This window comes from Anolis carolinensis, chromosome 2, assembly GCF_035594765.1.
Source record: "Anolis carolinensis isolate JA03-04 chromosome 2, rAnoCar3.1.pri, whole genome shotgun sequence".
NCBI classification, from domain to species: domain Eukaryota; kingdom Metazoa; phylum Chordata; class Lepidosauria; order Squamata; family Dactyloidae; genus Anolis; species Anolis carolinensis.
This window is the reverse complement of record NC_085842.1, coordinates 286,463,122-286,486,034: the sequence shown is the minus strand read 5'-3', so window position 1 is coordinate 286,486,034 and position 22,913 is coordinate 286,463,122. Positions and strand designations below refer to the sequence as shown.

The following is a 22,913-nucleotide window of genomic DNA, read 5'->3' as shown; positions in this document are numbered from 1 at the left end:
TGATCCATCAGGAAGCAAAGGTGTTACTATCTTAACCACCCATTTGGACAATTTTGGAATATTCCAGATGTCAGTATTCCAAGTAAGGGAGGTTCAACATGTATTGTGCTAGCATTATGAATAGGACCAGAGGATAATGGGCTGATGGGGAAAGCCAGCTCAATCTAAATTGCCATCAGGAGACACAACTACAGGAGAACAATACTGCAAAAGTCTTTCTATGGGCGAGAAAGCAGGTGAACAAATGAAATCAGAAGCAAAATGAGGACAACTCATTCACAGACAATTCTGATTGATCTTTCTATAATGACGAAGTCTCCAAGAGTGGCCTGAGGAGAGTGAATGAGCAGTGAGTCAGATCTGCAGTTTGAATCGTGCCTCTGAAGTGAGCTCCCTCCATGGTCTTGGTGGTCTTAATCGATCCAACTAACCTCCTTCCCAATCTATTGAAAGGACATAAGATGACTCATAAGGATTGCATTTGGGAAAATTGTTTTGAAGGCTTGAAATGTATCACATAAATGCTAGGCATTACTTTTACAACAGAGCAGCAGCTGGGAATCAGTAGTGTAAAGTAAACATGACAAGCTTCCTTGATCAACTGCCATGGAAGCTAATGGGAGGAAGAAAGCAGCCTGTGCCTCAGTGACACTCAAGCGATTGACAGGTGCAAGATGATGGAAGCCGCCGTTTTGTAGATGGCCAATGAAGCAAAAGCCCCCATTTCCCAACTTATTTATGAAAATGGATGAAATGACGGAGGTGACATAAAAATCAATTGATAAAATCCCCATAGGCCCATTCCCCATTTACACTTTAGCTTTTTTTCTGTCACTGCAAAGTGTCTTAATGCAAGTGTGTAAATTATTTAATGTAAATGCTTTGGTTGCCTAACCTCTGCTGTCCCACTTTGAGTGTCTTATTTACACATGGAACTGCAAAAGGAGTATCTATGTTGTTGTTTTTCTTAATTACCACTATTAAAATGTTATATTCAATTTTTCCTGACAGAAGTCTAATCCACAGTACTGAAACACGTTATTCAGTTGGCTGTTCTACCTGACCTCTTTCCAAGCTATGGTATTTGCTTCTTACTCAGGATGATTAGGGCTGCAACTTTACAGGTCCATCTTTTTCTTTCTTTCTGTTATTCAGATTCTTTGTTGGTCTGTTCAGCAATATCCCCTTTTCAAGTGATCATCTGCTAGAGATACTTGACTTTGATTAAAATGCATCATTTGGTATTCAGTATGACTCCTGTACCTGCAGGGGATACTTTTCAAGATTCTCCATGGATACCTGAAAATGTGGATAATAGCAAGCTTTATATTTTGATTACATTTGGGCAGGAAGCATACTATTGAATCACACCAAAGGATCTACAAAGGCCCAGAAACACTTCTAGGGGGAATATATTATTGGAGAATGATTTAAATGCAACCATGGATATCGAATAATGGATATCCACGGATGTGGATAAGGGTTCATACTGCATATAGATACCTGTCATTCATCCAGATCAAAAAAATACAGCATTGTACTAGATTTTCTTAAAGAGTGACAAAGCATCATAAAACTGACCTTATTTGCTCGAACTTGTTCACTATGAAACGCATATTAAAAACCAACACAATAGGCTTGTCTGGTTGGACCCTTAGAGATCATTGGGAGACGATTAAAAAGGATCCAGATAAATCTCAATATCTGGAAGGGCCCTTAAAGCTCATTGGGAGACAATTAAAAAGGATCCAGATACATCTCATTATGTATCTGGATCTTTTTAAAATTGTCTCCCAATGAGCTCTTCCAGACAGGCACTATATCTCAGGATCTGATCCCAGATTTTCTGTTTATTCCAAATTATCTGGCAAGTGGGGACTCCACATAATCCAGTTTAAAGCAGAAAACATGGGATATTGGGCCTGTCTGGAAGGACCTTAACACAGCTTTTCCCAATATGAAACCCTCCTTGGGTTTAGCCTACAACATTCATCATCCCTGACTATTGAACATGCTGGTTTTGACAGGAACTGAAATCTAAAGGAATCCAGGTTGACAAAGGCTGTGAGTTTTGGAGATGGCTTCCTATGAAGACTAGTATGCATCTTTTTCACATATGAATTTAGAATATAGTTCACAAAAGGGACAATTCCCATAAATGTTTGAGCTTTATCACATACAAACCCCACCAGAAGCTTCGGTTTCTTTGATTCAGTGCAGTTTTCTTATACTTCCCTGTTGAAACTAGATGTATTGTTCCACTTAGCATGATCCATTCTGCCCTCTGCTGCCTGCTCTATACTATTTAGACAAGTTATTAGAATTCCTTAACCCAGCCTTAAATTTCATTTTCTAAAACTGTGTGCTGTACTATGGGACATTTTCTAAAACACAATATACTATATGACAGAGGGAATTAGGATCCCAAAGGTTCACATGTGATATGTGTTATTGTGAGCTCTTTACCTGGAGCTGTAGAAGGAAGCATCATCCCTATGCCTATGACACTTAGCAACATTTGCCCTTTTTGAGACAACTTGGGCTGTGGAGACTGTAAAAAACAAAAACCTATCCCAATTTGGTAATGGGCTGGATGAGCGAATAGTGAATATTTCAGCTGCTATGAATGATGGTGTTTTACCTTTTCTAGATGGTGGCATATATCCTCTAAAAAGGCAAGTTCACAGCTCTGTCTATAATATGTAGTTTTGACATTGGGTGAATCTATATTGTTTTACTTTTTGGCCAGCAATATGTTTAAAGGCTAGCAGACATATATAAAGCAGGAGTATAACTGGCAACATTGGTAGGATACCTAGGCCTATCTGTTTTGAGACTCCAGCAATGTAGTTAGTCTGATTTTAAAAATATATTTCTTTTGCACTGTACTTTTTAGAAGTAATGTAATTCATGCAAATGTGGGGAATATTTTGCTCACCAGGTGTTTCAGAGAACATAAACAAAAGTAGCTGGAGAGCCAAAGGTTCAACAAAGCAGCAGGGAGTACAGTTTCTGACTTCTGGTTATCAATACTCAAGTACAAAGTAGGCAAAACTCTTGAAGATCTTTTTTTTTTTAACCTGTGTACCTCCCTACTTCCCCCTATGGATGGTATTGGAGTTATCTCAGATGACCGAAAGTGACCTTATATTTGGAATTTTTTAAAAGATAATTTTTGAGTTATGTGTGGAGCTTTGGGATAGTGACCTTTTAAAAACTTGTTTGGGGTGATATTTTGGAACCTCCTAGCCACACTTTGTCCCTCCATCTCCTTGTCCCAGTAGGAATCGATGAGAATTTATTATCTCCCCTGTAGTGATAAACATTGATGAAGCTGTATCATTCTGCTTGGAAACTTGTGATCAGGAAAGAGATATACTGGGCACAGAGGATATCCATTTTCCTTTAGAGGCCACCACGCAACCTTTCTATCAAAACAAGTGCTCTTGACATTTCTAGGTACAGTTATTATTTACTTGTTTATACACCATTTATTAACATATTTTGCAGAGGCTGGTGAAGTTATAATATTTCTCCCTTTTTTGGTATATGTGGAGATAACAACTCCTAGTATCCTTGAGTTATTGTGCAAACTGGCTGAGGGATTCTGAAATTTACAGTCCTTCAGAAGTAATTCTGGCTAGCTCTAAGGAGATTTTGGAAATAGGTATTTAAAAGCATAGCATCAACAAGTTCTGATGGTTTGTTTGGAACATTACAATTCACCAAGGAAAACAGAGAAAATGAAAACACACTTTCCTAAGCACAGGAGACATTTTATTGGAACCCAGTTCTTCCAAGGAAAATATACAGTCCAACTGTGAGATCTACTCAGCTAGGAGGGCCGAGTGTAGAGGCTTCAGAGTCCGTCGGCTGACTTGTTTCTGTTTCAGCAGCTGCGTGTGGCGTCTCTTTGACTGTGGGGTCTGACACAGCAAGTCATCGAGAGACAGGGAGGTCACCTGTCCTGAGGCCTGGAGCTTGGCCATGATTTCTTCAAACCAGATACACAGAGTTGGGTTATCCTCCAGCTTCTCCCTGGCTGTACTCAGCTATGAAAAGAACAGGACAAAAATATCACCATCTTTTACTCCTGTATGGTTGCTCACTGTGTTTCTCATGCCTATGTCTTTCTTCTCCTATGTGTTTACTGTATGATTTTTTGTACCCAGGCATACGATTTTTCTGTGTTTTTCTCTGCCTCCTCTGCCCTATGCGATTTTTCATTTACAAGCTTCATCATGCAATCGAGGTCTCCCTCAGTCTACAATGCTTGCAGTCTCCCCTATGTGTTTGCTGGTGGCTTTCCTCTGCCCAGATACCCAAATTCTTTGCCTTTCTTTGCCCCATTTCAGAAAGAAATGTGTCCCCACTCACTTGCTCCCTTCCACCCATCTATCCACTGCCTTGCTGTTTTTCATAGGGATCATGTAATCAAGGTCTCCCTTAGTCTCACAATGCTTGCAGATGTGGCAGTAAATAATCTGCAAATAAGGAAATTCATGAAAATGCAACCCATGAAAGTGGAAAGTTGACTGTATAGCTTTTCCATGATTCTGAACCTACAGAATAATGTAAACTTTTCTTTTTGACAATGGCAAAAAATAAGTCAAAATTTTAGCTATACAAAGCTTTCTCTCATTTGTTGTTTTTATATTATTCATTCACTTACCACTTCCACACAGAACTCAGGTTTTTTCACAAAATCCGAAGCACTGGAATCAACAGCTCTTTCCAGGGTCTGTACAAGGTTGTCTAGGTCCCCCGACTCAGCCTGAAGGAGTAGCTTGAATAAAATCATGAACGAATAAATATTAATTGATCCTCACTTAAAATCACACAAAATTAACATGTTCAGGTCCATGGGCAATGAGAGGTGATTCTGATGATTCAATGTACACACAAACTTTGTTTCATACACAAAATTATTTAAAATATTGTGTGCAAAATTGCCTTCTGGCTACGTGTGTAAGGTGCAAATAAATGACTGTTGTGCTTAGACTCTGTGGTACGCTTCTGCCTGAACTCATTTGATCAATAGAGTTCATTATTATCTACAGTAACGACAGTAAGTCCAAGAATGTATCCCACACAGATACAAGGGTTATAATGTATACTCTAAGAATCAGTCTAAGAACAATCTGAAAATCCAGTTTTAAAACAGATGAAATAGCAATTTCAAACACTTTACAACTATAAAGTAGTAGAAGAAGAGCAATGACATCCCAGCAATGCAAGTCTTAAACCATAAAAGATTAAAGCAATGATCATTTCTCCTGATTAGTGTGAAATATAGTAGGATATTACATGCTCTAAGACTGTTCAAAGGAACGGAGAATCTTTACTTTAAACAAAAACATCATGCCTTCAGGGTTCAGCAGGAGCATTCAGCACACTTACTTTCAGGTTATTGCATATCCTACTTTCTGTGTTTATGATCTGTGAAAAATAGGAGCGGGCTTTTACGACATCATTCTAGAAGAAAGAAACAGAGGCAGTAATCAGGGTATACTTATTGGTAAAGTATTGCAGAGCACTTTATTTAAGTCAGAAATTGGCATGTTTCAGGGGTCTAATTTTCTGCACGTCTCCAAAAAATGTTGGGGGGGCGGGGGGGGGCGGATGACGATGATGATTACAATGAGGAAGTAGCTAATCAACTGCTTCTGTTTCTTTTGGGGGGTGAATGTAGAAAAACCACCACTCCTAGGAATAGAAAATGCCTTCCCCTCTCAATTTTCAGAAGGAGGCATCTTGGGGGTCCATGGATTCCTACACACTCAACGGGGCTGTGTTTGGCCCATGCTTTGCCTAATCCTGATTTAAACAAAACCAACTCACTTCTGCAGTGACTCAATAATGTATCCAGCATGACACACGTGTTTTTCAAAACATCTTTTGACTCACTTTGGGTAGCTTCCCAAGAAGAGGCTCCAGTTTTAAGTTATCCAAAGCAATCTTTTTTCCTCAAGATTTCCCCAAATACAACTATTTTAACGTACATCGCGATTTACCCCAGGTTTGAAACTTGTTCGTAGCACCTCTTCTGAAAGGAAGTCTCCCATACAGGAGGAATGACCAACCCCTGTGTTCCTGCTGGGATAGCTGTCCTTCAGATTGTAATCTGAGGACTAAAACAATTTAACCCCATCGAGTGAAACTAGTATTATATATGCAGGAGGAGATTGCAGCATGTGAACTGGAATTCTGCAAAATTAGGCTACAGGTTGAACCTGTTTTCTGAAGTACTTCTTCAACATGTAGACTACCATTGCTACTTTGCCTTCCCCAAACATACCCAAAATGGCAACTACAAAAACATTAAGGCCATCAGGAAGCCAGCCAAAGATATTCCAGCGCTTACTATCCATAAACTGTCAATTAACTACAGTAGAGTCTCACTTATCCAACACTCACTTATCCAACGTTCTACCGGCCCGTTTACGTTGGATAAGTGAGACTCTACTGTACTCTCAAGGTAAAGGTAAAGGTTTTCCCCTGAAATGAAGTCTAGTCGTGTCCGACTCTGGGTGTTGGTGCTCATCTCCATTTCTAACCCAAAGAGCCGGCATTGTCTGAAGACACCTCCAAGGTCATGTGGGAGTGCCATTACCTTCCTGCCAAAGCAGTACCTATTGATCTACTCACATTTGCATGTTTTCGAACTGCTAGGTTGGCAGAAGCTGGGGCTAACTGCGGGAGCTCACCCTGCTCTGGATTCAAACCGCTGATCTTTCAGTCAGCAAGTTCAGCAGCTGACTGGTTTAATCTGATGCATCAGTTGGTTCTCGCAGAAGCAGAGGAAGCAGGAGGACATTTTTGCTCCCTGGCTTCAGGTAGGATTTGGCTAAGATTTGGCTAAGATTTTAAACTGAGTTTGGGCTTGGCTCCTGTGGTCAAAGTCTAACTGTTGTGTGACTGTTGTGTTGAAAGAGAGCCAGGTACTTAAGTTGATTGACAGCAGGCATTGTCCCCTGTTAATTGAGTTCCTGGGAAAGCTTATTTGCCAGTGTGAGTTTCTGCCAGAGCCTGATCCCAGAAGGGCAGTTGGTTCTCGCAGAAGCAGAGGAAGCAGGAGGACATTTTTGCTCCCTGGCTTCAGGTAGGATTTGGCTAAGATTTGGCTAAGATTTTAAACTGAGTTTGGGCTTGGCTCCTGTGGTCAAAGTCTAACTGTTGTGTGACTGTTGTGTTGAAAGAGAGCCAGGTACTTAAGTTGATTGACAGCAGGCATTGTCCCCTGTTAATTGAGTTTCTGGGAAAGCTTTATTTGCCAGTGTGAGTTTCTGCCAGAGCCTGATCCCAGAAGGGCAGTTGGTTCTCGCAGAAGCAGAGGAAGCAGGAGGACATTTTTGCTCCCTGGCTTCAGGTAGGATTTGGCTAAGATTTGGCTAAGATTTTAAACTGAGTTTGGGCTTGGCTCCTGTGGTCAAAGTCTAACTGTTGTGTGACTGTTGTGTTGAAAGAGAGCCAGGTACTTAAGTTGATTGACAGCAGGCATTGTCCCCTGTTAATTGAGTTTCTGGGAAAGCTTTATTTGCCAGTGTGAGTTTCTGCCAGAGCCTGATCCCAGAAGGGCAGTTGGTTCTTGCAGAAGCAGAGGAAGCAGGAGGACATTTTTGCTCCCTGGCTTCAGGTAGGATTTGGCTAAGATTTGGCTAAGATTTTAAACTGAGTTTGGGCTTGGCTCCTGTGGTCAAAGTCTAACTGTTGTGTGACTGTTGTGTTGAAAGAGAGCCAGGTACTTAAGTTGATTGACAGCAGGCATTGATAAAAGGCACCTTTACTAACTATCCTTTGCAGTACATACAGGAAACAAAGCAACATAAACAAATACACAAAGACGTGGTTTGTTGCAGTCTGCACATAAAGTGCGTGCATATTACTTAACTGTACAAAGATCCCACTTGGCCACCACGCTCACCAAGAGATGCAACAAAAGCAAAACATTCCCATCACATGCACCAGCTGTGGCATGTTCCGCTTTTTCACACAAAAACTAGACAACTACATCTGCTCCAAATGCAAACAGATGACTCTGATGGAGCAGAGGATCCAACAGCTCGAGCACCGTATTAAGACCCTTAAGGACATTCAGGCACTCGAGCTCTTCTTGGACACTGCACAACACGCTGCTGTAGATCAGCAGCCTGCATCACACCAACACCACCAAGACCATGATCAGGAACCTTATGGGGAGATCAACTCAAAGGTAGACAACCCTCAGGCTTGGAAGGAGGTCACCCATAGAAGGAGACGCAGGACCAGGCAGCCTCCACAGAACTCCTCTGCTCAGCTGCATTTACACAACAGATTTGAAATTCTTACATCATTAACATACAATCAGGAAACACATCTTGTGGAGGACCACAGTTTCTTAGATACCACTCAGTGGACCATCCTGGATCAATGCGCAGGGGATAGCCCTGACAGGGACAGTGCATCACCACAGTCACACTTATGTAATCATGCAAATGCTCCATCCCCAATCATAGACCAGGAGCAACAGGAACATCCTTGGGAGAGTAATGGGCTCTCGGATGTATCTCAATGGATTGTCATTGATGAATGCACTGGGGATGTTGAGGAGGAGGACAACACTTTACACCTACATGATTCACTTCAACAGGAACACTCTTCAGGGGACATACACACTGTCTTGCACAAAAGGGACCCTGTCAATCCTCAAAGGAAACAGGTCTTGGTAGTAGGTGACTCCCTCCTTAGAGGAACGGAAGCCATCATTTCCAGACCGGATGGGATGGCTCGAGAAACATGCTGCCTCCCGGGGGCAAAAATACACCATATCACTCAGAGGCTCAGCAGGCTCCTAAAGCCCCATCACCCTCCCCACCTTATGTTGATTCATGTAGGTACCAATGACACCGCTAGGCATACTTTTCAAAAGATCACAAATGATTTTCGAGCTCTGGGAACAAAGCTAAAACTGTATAATGTACATGTGATCTTTTCATCCCTCCTCCCCGTTGTAGGACACGGCTCTACAAGGGCCGGAAAAATAGTACAGGTCAATAACTGGCTCAGAAAATGGTGTCAAGAGGAGCATTTTGGCTTCCTTGACCATGGTCTACTCTTCCAAGAGGATGGACTACTGGCAAGCGATGGGGTGCATCTCACACAAGTAGGAAAACATCTTTTTGCACACAGACTCACAAACCTCATCAGGCGCACTTTAAACTAAATCCACTGGGGGAGGGGAACAACAGCCTGGCGAACACTATATTACCCACGACCACAGGGAACCGCCGTAAGGCTAAACGGAGGGCTGCACAAACACAGCAAGGACCAAGTACAGAGAGCACAATAATCCCAAATAAACAGTTCGAGGGGAGGTCACAGGGGCTTACATGTCTTTACACTAATGCTCAGAGCATGGGAAATAAGCAAGACGAACTCCAACTCCTAGCACAGCACCACACATACGATGTCATAGGCATCACTGAAACCTGGTGGGATGACTCCCATCACTGGAATTTAACCATTGAGGGCTATAACCTCTTTCACAGAAATAGAACAAAGGGGAGAGGAGGGGGAGTAGCTTTATATGTCAAAAACAGTTACGTTGCAGAAGAAATGCAAGACTGTAATCCGGGAAACCAGCTTGAAAGCATCTGGATAAGAATCAAGGGAACCGGGACTCAAAAAGATCTTGTCGTGGGTGTCTACTACAGACCTCCGAGTCAGGATGAAGGACTTGATGAAGCCTTCTGTCAACAGCTGACCAAACAGGCACAAAGAAGAGATATAGTAGTCATGGGCGATTTCAACTATCCCGATATCTGCTGGAAAACAAACTCAGCCAAGAGTACAAAGTCCAACAAATTCCTCACTTGCCTTGCAGATAATTTTATGGTCCAGAAGGTAGAAGAGGCAACAAGGGGATCAGCAACTCTTGATCTAATCTTAACAAATGTGGAAGACCTGATCAATACAGTTGAAGTGGTTGGATCCTTAGGGGCAAGTGACCATGTGCTCCTGCAGTTTGCAATACAAAGGAATGCTGAAACTAAGACAAGTCAAACACGCATTCTGGACTTTAAGAGAGCTGACTTCCAAAAAATGAAGGAATTACTGAGCGGCATTCCATGGACGCCGATATTAAAAAACAAGGGAGTTAAGGATGGATGGGAGTTTTTCAAAAGTGAAATACTCAAGGCGCAAATGCAAACAGTGCCAACAAAGAAGAAAAATAAGACAAGTGCAAAGAAGCCAGAATGGATGTCCAAAGAACTTCTAACTGAGCTAAAGCTCAAAAGTGACATGCACAAGAAGTGGAAAAGGGGAGAAATCACGAAAGAAGAATTCAAACGTATAGCCAACTCCTGTAGGGAAAAGGTTCGCAAGGCTAAAGCGCAAAATGAGCTCAGGCTTGCCAGGGACATAAAAAACAACAAAAAAGGTTTTTTTGCTTATGTTGGTAGAAAAAGGAAGAAAAAGGAGGCGATAGGGCCACTGCAAGGAGTAGATGGGGTGATGGTGACAGGGGATAGGGAAAAGGCAGAACTGCTTAATGCCTTCTTTGCCTCGGTCTTCTCACAAAAAGAAAGCCATCTTCAACCTCAGCAACATGGAATGGACGAAGGATTGGGGGAAATCCAACCCCAAATAGGGAAACAAGTTGTCCAGGAACACCTGGCCACTCTAAACGAATTCAAGTCCCCAGGGCCAGATCAGCTACATCCAAGAGTATTGAAGGAACTAGCGGAAGTTATTTCAGAACCACTGGCAATCATCTTCGAGAGTTCTTGGAGAACAGGAGAAGTCCCAGCAGATTGGAGGAGGGCGAATGTGGTCCCTATCTTCAAGAAGGGAAAAAAGAACGACCCAAACAATTACCGTCCGGTCAGCCTCACATCAATACCAGGCAAGATTCTGGAAAAGATCATTAAGGAAGTGGTCTGCAAACACTTAGAAACAAATGCGGTCATTGCTAATAGTCAACACGGATTTACCAAAAACAAGTCATGCCAGACTAATCTGATCTCTTTTTTCGATAGAGTTACGAGTTGGGTCGATACAGGGAATGCCGTGGATGTAGCATATCTAGATTTCAGTAAGGCCTTCGACAAAGTCCCCCACGACCTTCTGGCAAACAAACTAGTAAAATGTGGGCTAGACAAAACTACGGTTAGGTGGATCTGTAATTGGCTAAGCGAACGAACCCAAAGGGTGCTCACCAATGCGTCGTCTTCATCATGGAAAGAAGTGACAAGTGGAGTGCCGCAGGGCTCCGTCCTGGGCCCGGTTCTGTTCAACATCTTTATTAACGACTTAGACGAAGGGTTAGAAGGCACGATCATCAAGTTTGCAGATGACACCAAACTCGGAGGGATAGCTAACACTCCAGAAGACAGGAGCAGAATTCAAAACGATCTTGACAGACTAGAGAGATGGGCCGAAACTAACAAAATGAAGTTCAACAGGGACAAATGCAAGATACTTCACTTCGGCAGAAAAAATGGAAATCAAAGATACAGAATGGGGGACGCCTGGCTTGACAGCAGTGTGTGCGAAAAGGATCTTGGAGTCCTCGTGGACAACAAGTTGAACATGAGCCTACAATGTGATGCGGCGGCTAAAAAGGCCAATGGGATTTTGGCCTGCATCAATAGGGGAATAACGTCTAGATCCAGGGAAGTCATGCTCCCCCTCTATTCTGCCTTGGTCAGACCACACCTGGAATACTGTGTCCAGTTTTGGGCACCGCAGATGAAGGGAGATGCTGACAAGCTGGAAAGCGTCCAGAGGAGGGCAACTAAAATGATTAAGGGTCTGGAGAACAAGCCCTATGAGGAGAGGCTTAAAGAGCTGGGCATGTTTAGCCTGCAGAAGAGAAGGCTGAGAGGAGACATGATAGCCATGTACAAATATGTGAGGGGAAGTCATAGGGAGGAGGGAGCAAGCTTATTTTCTGCTGCCCTGCAGACTAGGACACGGAACAATGGCTTCAAACTACAGGAAAGGAGATTCCACCTGAACATCAGGAAGAACTTCCTCACTGTGAGGGCTGTTCGGCAGTGGAACTCTCTCCCCCGGGCCGTGGTGGAGGCTCCTTCTTTGGAGGCTTTTAAGCAGAGGCTGGATGGCCATCTGTCGGGGGTGCTTTGAATGCGATTTCCTGCTTCTTAGCAGGGGGTTGGACTAGATGGCCCTTGAGGTCTCTTCCAACTCTACTATTCTATGATTCTATGATTCTATCACCGGGGGCTCCAACTACTCTCAAGGGTACATAATATTCAGATTGTGATGCTTAATCTTGACTTCCTTTCCAGATGGGTTGCATACATGACCTGCATTCACACAAAAAAGCTTTTCTTTTGAGAAATAATAAAACTTTATTTGTAACCCACCCTATCTCCCTGACGTAGCACAGTAAGATAGAAAAAAGATAGGAGATAATATCTATGAATTAAAGTGATTTCCTAGAAATAGGGCCAAGTAACCAACACCCACATTGAATGTTATTATATCGGCTCAGCACCCAAATAATAAGGAAAGTAAAGCAAACAATCCATCACCTGTTTCAAAGCAAATGCAACTGCAAAATAATATGCTTTTCTTGGCATCTGATCTCCTTTGAGCTGTGCATCTTCAAGTAACGTGGTACAAATTTTGCAAGACTCTGGGCTGTTCTGCAGAAGAGAAGGTTATAATATATGTTTGGTTATAGTTCAGAATACTTTCTGAATTATGAGGAACATAATTTCAGGTGTAGTGAAAATTTTAACAAATTTCTCTAGAAATCTTATGCACGTAAATTCTTCAGTAATAAAAAACATAAAACCAGGATAGTTTTACACATCAATTTCACAAAAAGGGACTAAATGTACTTCTAATTTCCAATTTTACTGAGATAAATTTTACTGAGCTGAAATACCTATAGATTCTACTGATTTCTAGAAGCGTATGGAAAGGAATAGTTCTGTAACCAAATGGAAGCAAATGTGAAAAAGTGTATTCGCAAATGACTTAGATATTTTCATACTGCTCAAAAAGCTGGAATACGGCACATATGTGAACCCAAAGTTTGCTACTAACAAGAAAGCTCTCAAAAATGAGACATTTTTAGATCTTGTGTCTAAATATGGGACCATTTTTAGTGATTTACATCCCAACCCATTGCAGGTCCTACTTCATGGAAGAGAGAATGTTGAATTAAGACTTTCATTGCTTCTTCAGGTTTGGATTGAAGGGAGATTTTGAGGTCCCTCTACAAAAAGGAGTGTATATTTGGTGGGATACTTGACTGATTTGTACCATGGATCAATCAAACTAACAACATCTCAACCCACCTTATCAGGATAAATCTCATTCCATCCAAAGCCTATCACTATTACATACTTATAAAGGGCAACTCCTATTAGTAAAAAAAACTACTGTGTTCATTACACATAAAAATGTAATATAACAAATAGTAATATGCATGAACTGCACATATACTTATTTTATGCTAAGACTGATCAAACAGAAAGGGACAGTCTAAGCAAATCCTTGTGTATCAGAAATGTTATGAAAACAAAACACTACTGATGATGAAACATCTAAGAGCAATGTCTAGACAGACTGCTAAAATGTATTTAGTTTCTATCCAAATAGGCTCCAACTTTCATAATACTCTGAAATGTCCTGCTCTGATCAAAGCACCCCTTAAAGTCCAATTCCCATATTATCTGGTTGTTAGATTATCAATGTTTATTCAATGTTTTGGTACATCTTGTCAGCTACCTAAAATGTATGTTTGCTTGAGGTGAAGTTTACAAATGTACTAACAAAGCAAAAACATAAACATCAAAATTAGGAAAGTTCATGCTTAGGATTGATGGTATAGTTTTTCTCTCTCAACAAAATCTAGAAAAACATCTTAAATAATATTTATTCTTACCAGTTTGTAGCATATCGCAAATGCGAGGAAATAGGTTTCTCGGTTGAATTTTATGCCTTGCTGCTTCATTTCTAACAGTACTTCCAGAGCACCTGCCAAACAGATTTTCAATTAGTGTTACTTGATTAACTGTAATAATTACATACCCTCAACTGCTAATTAATAACGTCAGAGAGCTGAAAGGTAAGTTCTGAAAAATAATTATAATCTGTAAAAAATACCTTACAGATGAGATACACTGTCATCTGCTCTTTAAAAAGCTGATGCACACATGCAATCCAATTCCTAAACCTTGCTAATTAAATGTATGTTTTGTCTGTGTGGCCAAGATAGTGAAAATCCTGAGAACATCAATATTCCCTGAACAAAGTAAGCTCCTAGCCTGATATTTTGACAAAAAACTTTCAAACTTAAACACTATCAGCCAAATATGACTACAGTAGCATATTTTTGTTGGGAGTAGTTTTCTCCTAACTCAGATTAGGGTATGATACAAAGTAGCAATTTTTAGTACAGTAATCTTACACTTATCTGGAAGTGAATAGGAAATATTCAGTAGGCCTTGCTAGATGGTTGATGCTTTATCCTGGCAATTCATGGATGCACAGCTGGCTGGAACTGATCAAGGAAGTAAACCTTTCTTGCAGCAATTTGTGTGCAGTTTTCTTATCTATTAGGCTTGAGGATAGGTCACATCTGCACAGTTCAGTTTCTTTGTTTGGTTCTGTCCTCTATGACCCTAGGGATTCATCTTTCACCCATCTTGTAGAGCTGTCCAACACAATTCAATGAATCTAGTATCTAGCCATGGGGATCTATAGTACTGGCCCTGGGATGCTCTTTTTCAGGGATGGGCAAACTTCGGCCCTACAGGAGTTTTGGACTTCAACACCCAAAATTCTTAAAAGCCTACTGGCTGTTTTGCCCAAACCTCTCTATCTAGAATTTATTGTTTAGGGGCCCAACTCTGCATCTGTTGAAAGGTAGATAAAAACCCAGAAAGTAAAGGGCTGTGAAGTTTTCCCATGCTGCAACAATAGTCCATCAATGAAACTTATAATGATGTGTATTAGCATTATTGTTACAAACATTATTTTATACTGTTTTAAAGTATGGGTGTTTTCCCATGATAGTTACATTAACTGATTTTAAACTTTTGTATCATTAGGTTTTTAGCCATATGTTGTTTGAAGTTTTCTGTAAGCCACTTTGGATCCCTTGTTAGGAGAAAGGTAGGATAAAAATTAAACAAAATTAATACCTAAAATGCTTTGAATCTCTTTTGTAGAGAAAGAAAGTAGGGTGTAAATAAACACAAAAATAAACATAATAATAGTAATAATAAACGAGTGTGCCAGTTTTGGGGGGGTTTGCATCAAATGAAGTCTTGGGAGACCTGGAATTGCAGTCAGTTTCAGCTCAGGATATCTACTGACTTCAGAGTATTTTATAGCAGAGTTTCTCAAACTGTGCTCCACCAGATGTTTTGGATGTCAGCTCCCACAATTCATAACAGCTGGTAAGCTAGCTGGGATTTCTGGAAGCTGAAGTCCAAAACATCCCGAGGAGCACAGTTTGAGAAACACTGTTTTAGAGAGTAGACATGAACAGGATTCCATTTAATATTCAGTGCTATTGACACCTTGCCCTCACATATGCAGTGCTGCAGTTTGGTGCTCAGGAAATAGAAGAAAGACAAGGTAAGACAATCTGTGGGATGCATGATTACATCCGCTGAAAGACAGCAAGAGTTTAATGAGCAAACCACTTCGAGGGCTCTTCAATTATATTTATAAAATGTGTGAAGAGTTTTTTCAGCACCCAAGAGTGATCACATCAGGTTTTGCCATCTCCAAAGATCAAATGATTCAGTGTCAATGATAGCTTCTCCATATTATATAAAAGAAATGTTCACTGTTACCCGTGTTTGGCCTTTGGGGCACATCTTACTTACGTTCATATTGACCTTTGTTAAACAGCATATCCATCAAGATATTGAAAGACGTGCTTTCTGAAAAGAAGCCATGGAGAGCCTGAAGAATACAAATAGAATTGGTTTGCAACAATGCTTCAGCGCTGCTATTATTTGTGATCAACTCTCCATTCTGTTCTTAACACTTGGAGTAAACTTATACTGTTAATTTCAAATTACCTACGTAAAGCCTATAGAAGAAAACAGCATAATCTAAAAAAGGAAATAAAACAAATCCTTATTTATTATTTCTAACCTTCAAGAATTGATTTGAAGAAATACAAGATATAATTGGACATCTGCAAGATATAAAGAACAACAAAGCAACAACAAAGCCCGCCACATCCTTATGCCAAAAGGACGGGGGGAGGAAGGCACACAGCAGCTGAGAGCCCTCTGGAGTGCTCTCAGCCACTCCATGTCTAGCCCTCCTCCCAGCATAAGGACAGTGCGAGCTACCCTGTCCTTATGCTGAGAGGATGACCCAAGGAAGGCACGTAGTGGCTGAGAGCCTCTGGAGTGCTCTTGGCCGTCACCTGTCCTGCTGTCCTCCCGGCATAATGCCAACGATCGGGGAGGAGAATCAGGATAGTCACCACATGTCTCATTTTCCACATGACATAAGGAAGCAGCGAGCAGCCCCATCCTTATGCCAGGGAGAATAACCTAAGAATGACCCGGGCCCTGCCCTGTCCCCTTCCAGCCCCTCCCCGGCCTATTCCACCAAGCATGGGCCCACAATGTGGCTCCAATGCAAAAAAAGTTTGCCCATGTCTGTGCTAAAGGATTTAAGGAGAGAATCTAGGAACAGCTCAAGGAGGTCTTCTTCCTTGTGCTCCTCAAGAATGCTTGGGAAAGTGATGGGATTGGGGCTTGGCCAGACTCATATAGGGAAATATATTTCTTCAGATATAATGGGACCCAGCCATTACAGAACTCTGACTAAATTTAAAGAGGGCATACTTAATAAAGGATTTTACCACTGGATTATACAACTTCCCTAGAGACAAATAGGATTGCAAACTGTACCTGGTCTTTGATTAGTTCAAATGCAGATGCTTCAAGGTCCAGTTCATAACAAAGCCTCATAAAAATTGGACCAAATTTGAATTCTCCAAAAGCCACATTTTTGTTCTCTGCATGGTACCTGAATAGAAAACATCGACTGGCTTTTAAATTCTAGTTTTAAAGGACAGATGTACAAGAGAACCAATAATGAATGCCAAGTGGCATCATCTAAGAGTTGAAAACAATCATACAATCGGATAGTACCCCAGGGCCATCAAGTCCAACCCCATGTAATCCAAGAACACCTAAGTAGATCACTCCCAACATGTGGCCACTGAGCCCCTGTTCAAAGACCTCTAATGAGTAAGAACCCACTACTTTCCAAAAGAATCTCTTTCATTTTCAAACAAACCTCACTGCCAGGAATTCTTTTCTATTTTTTGGCAGAATCTCTCTTACTGCTATTTGAATTCATAGCTCCATGTCCTAGTCTCTAGAGAAACAAAAAAACAAGCTTGCTCCCTTTCTACACAATATTCATATATATTGTGCATTCATATATATTGTGTAGAAATATATTTAAAGCTGTTTATTTATCAATTCATCCTCTTCTCCAAGCTAAACATATCTAACTGCCCAACCATCGCTCATAGGACTTGGTTTCCAGACCTTTAAGCATATTCAGTACATTCCAGCTTGCTAATAAATTATTTTTTTGCAATAAATGTATATTTCCCTGATTGCACATGACATCTTGAAAAGCAATGAGGCATAATGCCGTGTTTCTCAGGCTATCTAACTGAGGATCCAACGTGCCAAGGATTAGCATTAAACATGCCCAATGGAAGCAATTACTTTCTGATGGTTCAGGGATCTTCATCAATCCAGGGACCACTATTTTTAATAGCGCTGGTTTAATGCAGCAAAATATAATTAAGTACAAAATAGGAAAAAGCAAGAGAACGGAACATAAGCCTATCACCCTTAAGCAACCTAATGCCTTCCAGATGGGTTGGACTGCACTTAAGTGGACTGAAAAGTCCTGTGAGTACAACACATCTGGGGATATCAAATTGAGAAAAACTGGCTTATCCCATCTTGCAAAACTAGTCCTTCTTGTTGGGCCCATCCAGACAGGTCTTTAAACCAAGACCTGTCTTGGTTTACTGGAGGCACCCAAACAAATTAATTAGATGTCCCATTAGATCAGGCCCTTCCTGAAAGGCTCGGGTCTAATGGGGTATTGGACCTATGGGAATTCATTCCTGGTAGTTCCAGGACTAAGCAGAATTACCTGGGGATAAGTCCCCACAGCTATTATCTCGCATCTTCTGTGCTCCCGGAGCCCAAAGATGTGGGATGGCACCCACCCCCTCCCCGCAAAACAATCCTTAAAATAAAAAAGTACTTGGCCACCATTAAGGTGGTCCCTGAGTCCTTCTGGTGTGAAGAGATGACACAACAGGAGACTGAAGGAGCTATTTTACTGGGATGGCATGTAAAACACCCCATCCCTTGGGAAAGTCCTTTTTCGCCAAATTTACGCCAAAGCAGGTTTTACAACAGGAAGTGCCCATTGTATTATTGAAGGCAATTCCAGCTTCTGCTTATATTACTTTTCTTTCATAGTCTTACATTTCACTAAACTAAAGCAAAATACAAAATAAATAATAAAACCTTTGTACAGGCTTTACCTGTAAATAGCTTTCTTGGCTAATTCCACTTCATCTTTTGTCTGGCAAAGATGTAGTAATGTTTTTAACTCGTCTTTGAGAATCAGTCTCGTTTTTGCCAACTTCTCTTCAATAGTTCTGAAATATGTATCTGAAATTGACATATTAACATGTACTTTTATTTCTATTCAACATGCATGCAAATTACTGTATCTCATCTTGGATTGTGTTGGATCAATCTCAGAATGAGAGGTAATGTATCTCATTTTGTTGGATCATAACTCAGATAATAATCTCTCATCACTGGTCTCAGCTAATGACATGGAAGTCCAACAATATCTTAAAAGCCATACATTATCCATATCTCCTGCAACAGCATCCTGAATTGGCTCCTCATATCAGCACTGCAATAACTCTGCCTTGATAGTATAATTCTCCAATCCTCATGAATAATAATATTTGGGAATGAGATTTTCCTTAGTTCTCATTCCTCACTGAAGCCAAGAGACTGAATTGGAGAAGATATCTGGCATGCATGTGCTTCAAAATTAATGCAGAAGCTGTCATTTTCCATAAAAAAGGAGAAAGATATAAGGGATTATCTCCAATTCTATTTATATCTCAGACTGCAGACACAACTGCAAAATGTGCTTTCAAAATCCAAATCTGGCAACCCAACATTTCACAACACCAATAAATAAATAAGAAATGAGTGTTTATATGAAAGGAATACCTTTTTCACCATATATTCTATATCCAGTTGCCAATTTCTGTTGTTGAAATGCTTGTAATTGTACAATATCATCTGTCAGTAAATAGCGTCTTGCTGGAAATTAAAGGCAAAAGAAAAAGAAAAAAAGAAAATAGGCATAATAACCCAGATATTAAGGCTTTAGGATCAATATTCATTTAAATATGCTTAATACAAAATTTAAAAGCATCATTAATGCGGCGGCAAAAAAAGCCAATGGGATTTTGGCCTGCATCAATAGGAGTATAGTGTCTAGATCCAGGGAAGTCATGATACCCCTCTAGTCTGCCTTGGTCAGACCACGTCTGGAATACTGTGTCCAATTCTGGGCACCGCAATTGAAGGGAGATGTTGACGAGTTGGAATGTGTCCAGAGGAGAGTGACTAAAACAATTAAGGGTCTGGAGAACAAGCCCTATGAGGAGCGGCTTAAAGAACTGGGCATGTTTAGCCTGCAGAAGAGAAGGCTGAGAGGAGGAATGATGGCAATGTATAAATATGTGGGAAGAAGTCATAGGGAGGAGGGAGCAAGCTTGTTTTCTGCTGCCCTGGAGACTAGGACAAGAGACAATGGCTTCAAACTATAGGAAAGGAGATTCCACCTGAACATTAGGAAGAACTTCCTCACGATGAGAGCTGTTTGGCAGTGGAACTCTCTGCCACGAGTGTGGTGGAGGCTCCTTCTTTGGAGGCTTTTAAGCAGAGGCTGGATGGCCATCTGTCAGGGGTGCTTTGAATGTGATTTTCCTGCTTCTTGGCAGGGGGGTTGGACTGGATGGCCCACGAGATCACTTCCAACTCTATGATTCTGTAAGTATCATGAAATACATATTAGAAATAGAAGATTAGACTGCGGTAGTAACTGCTTTGATGCTAGCTAACAAACAGAAATATCGAGAAGCATTCGCTTTGTGATGCTGGGACCAAAAAAATAGAAAAAAATAGGGGACACTGTTCTGGCTTATAGGTGCAGCTACACTGTAGAATTAATGCTGTTTGGAACCACTTTAGATGCCAAGGCTCAATGTTATGGAATCCTAGGAGTTATAGATTGGTGAGGCACCAGGAGTCTATGGCAGAGAAGGCTAAAGACCTTGCAAAACTGCAACATCCAGGATTCCATAGCATTCACCTATGGTCATTAAGGTGGTGCCAAATTGCATTAACCTTACAGTGTAGATACACTCCTTGTCTCCTTGTCATATTCGTATTTGGCAGCTCCTGCTTCTGAACACACGCCATTCAAATTTGAAGGACACACGGCTAAACCCCAGAGGCAATGATCAAGCGGTGCATGATGGGGCATGTAGTCCCCTGCTGAGGCAAATCTCCTGCAGACTGGAGAGAGGATTTATTTCAGGCCAGACAGAAGAATCCAAACCCTTTTCTTTCCCCTTCTTGTACCTCCTTGCGGACACTTCCAGCAACCAGGCGAAACCGCGACCAACGCGCTTAAAAGAGGAAGCCCGGCCGCCTCCCGCAGGATCCGATTGGAACCTCCAAGCACTGCTGTAGCCATTCTGCCCTCGGACCGTACCAAGAGCGGCTGCAGGGAGGGGCGCGCGAATAACGGACAAGGGACCGCCCACTTCCCTCCTCCTCCGGTTCCTGCTCCTCCTCCCTTTGCCCTTCCCAGGCCTTGTGATTATACTGCGACAGAAGAGCGCCTTTCCTTTTCTCCCCCCGGCGAAGAGTTTGGTACGCGCCGCAATGGCGGCCCCTCTGTTCCAACGTGGGTTCCTCCGGAGCCGGACAGGGATCAGTCTCTGCCTTCGTGAAGGTTTGTAATATATTTCAGATGCACCGTAGTTGGTTTGTACTGCCTTGTTCGGTTCCAAAGCAAGAGGATTATTGGGTTGTTGTGTATTTTCCTGGCTGTATGGCCTTGTTCCAGAAGCATTTTCTCCTGACGTTTCGCCCACATCTATGGCAGGCATCCTCAGAGGCTGTGAGGTCTGTTGGAAACTGGCAAGTGGGGTTTATATATCTGTGGGAGAAAGAACTCTTTGTCTGTTGGAGGCAAGTGTGAATGTTGCACTTAATCGCCTTGATTAGCATTGAAAAGCCTTGCAACTTCAAATTCTGGCTGCTTCCTGCCTGGGGGAATCTTTTGTTGGGAGGTGTTAGCTGGCCCTGATTGTTTCATGTCTGGAATTCCCCTGTTTTATTCATTCAAGTCTCACTTATCCAACATAAACGGGCCGGCAGAACGTTGGGTAAGTGAATATATTGGATAATAAGGAGGCATTAAGGAAAAGTCTATTAAACATCAAATTAGTTTATGGTTTTACAAATTAAGCACCAAAACATCATGTTATAAACAAATTTGACAGAAAAAGTAGTTCAATACGCAGTAATGCTATGTAGTAATTACTGTATTTAGCACCAAAATATCACGATATATTGAAAACATTGACTACAAAAATGCGTTGGATAATCCAGAACGTTGGATAAGCGAATGTTGGATAAGTGAGACTCTACTGTACAAGGATAAGAATCACAAGGTTCTGATGTTGTTTGGGTTGCAGTTTTGCAGAACTCCTCAACACTGGCTGGGGATGATGGGAGTTGCAGTCTAGCAACAGTTGGAATCTCTATGGTCCCACCTCTGCTGACATATAATCCAGTTTCTGCATCCAGGTTATCTGCTTTGAATTGGATGTTATGGCAGTGTAGACTCAGAAAATGAACAAAATCTGGCTGCCAGTATTAAAAAAACTCTAAAATCAGGACAGTAAATAAAGAACAAAAGGAGAATTCGAGGCATGAAACCATCAGGGCCCGCTAACACCTCCCAACCAAGGATTCCTCCAGGCAGGAATCAGCCAGTTTTTGAAGCTGCCAGGCTTTTCAATGCTAATCAAAGTGATTAATTGCATCATTCATGCTTGTCTCCAACAGATCAGAGTTCTTTCTCTTATCGTGGACCATCCACAGATATATAAACCCTTCTTGCCTAGTTTCCAACAGACCTCACAACCTCAGAGGATGCCTGCCATAGATGTGAGCAGAATGCCAGGAGAGAATGCTTCTGGAACATGGCCATACAGCCCAGAAAACTCACAACAACCCGAAGCAGATAATTGATTCAGAAACTGGATTATATAGCAGTGTAGACCCAGTTTATGCCACCATGCTCAGATTATTTTAAGAGTCTTGGTCATTTTGTATGTTTGGACAAAGTCAGCAGAAGACCAGGGTTTTGAAAGTCTACCTATCTATGAAAACTTGCCAAATAATGCTGGTCTCTCAACACTCAGGATTCCATAGCTTTGAGCATTGTCAGCTAACGTGCTGTCAAACTGCATCCATTCTCCAATGCAGATCAGGCATGGGCAAACTTGGGCCCTCCAGGTGTTTTGGACTTCAACTTTCACAATTCCTAACAGTCTACCGGCTGGGAGCTGAAGTTCAAAACACCTGGAGGGCTGAAGTTTGCCCATGCCTGGAGATACACCCTAAAGTGGAAGACAATGGCAAACCGCCACAGAATACATATTGCTAAGGAAACCTTGTGATAAGATCACCATACGTCATAGTTTATTTGAAGCCCCATAACAACAAAATAGCAGGGAAGCAAGCAAGGTCAACAACATCAATTGATAG

The 22,913-nt window shown here is 41.5% G+C and overlaps 2 protein-coding genes across 3 annotated transcripts in view; one reads left to right on the top strand and one right to left on the bottom strand.

Annotated features, from left to right (window-relative positions):
• Positions 1–3,755: 3,755 nt before the first annotated feature.
• ptcd2 (pentatricopeptide repeat domain 2) lies at positions 3,756–20,874 on the bottom strand. Of its 2 annotated transcripts, XM_003216264.4 has the most exons (10): positions 20,712–20,874; positions 19,290–19,382; positions 18,578–18,707; positions 16,905–17,022; positions 15,858–15,936; positions 13,904–13,995; positions 12,540–12,653; positions 5,401–5,475; positions 4,673–4,786; positions 3,756–4,052 (listed from the first exon to the last, which is right to left on the bottom strand). In XM_003216264.4, exons 1-10 carry the CDS (start codon positions 20,824–20,826, stop codon positions 3,828–3,830), a joined length of 1,155 nt encoding a protein of 384 aa, XP_003216312.2. In that variant the 5' UTR covers positions 20,827–20,874; the 3' UTR covers positions 3,756–3,827. The 2 variants fall into 2 exon arrangements, with proteins under 2 accessions (XP_003216312.2, XP_062828376.1); XM_062972306.1 differs by lacking the exons at positions 18,578–18,707; positions 19,290–19,382 and having other exon boundaries at positions 20,712–20,838.
• A 32-nt stretch (positions 20,875–20,906) lies between these two features.
• Positions 20,907–22,913, top strand: part of mrps27 (mitochondrial ribosomal protein S27) — a 55,823-nt gene continuing 53,816 nt past the window's right edge. Inside the window, exon 1 of the mRNA XM_003216265.3 lies at positions 20,907–21,087. Coding sequence (XP_003216313.2) covers positions 21,018–21,087 — 70 coding nt within the window. The 5' untranslated portion in view covers positions 20,907–21,017. The remainder of the gene's footprint in view (positions 21,088–22,913) is intronic.

Excerpts from the sequence above, each read along its gene's own strand:
- ptcd2 (XM_003216264.4), bottom strand. The coding sequence starts at position 20,826 with ATGGCTACAGCAGTGCTTGGAGGTTCCAATCGGATCCTGCGGGAGGCG. Across the intron at positions 17,023-18,577 it reads GCCAAGAAAGCTATTTACAG|GTACCATGCAGAGAACAAAA; the intron begins GTAAAGCCTGTA and ends TTTTCTATTCAG. Across the intron at positions 4,053-4,672 it reads CTGAGTTCTGTGTGGAAGTG|CTGAGTACAGCCAGGGAGAA; the intron begins GTAAGTGAATGA and ends TTCTTTTCATAG.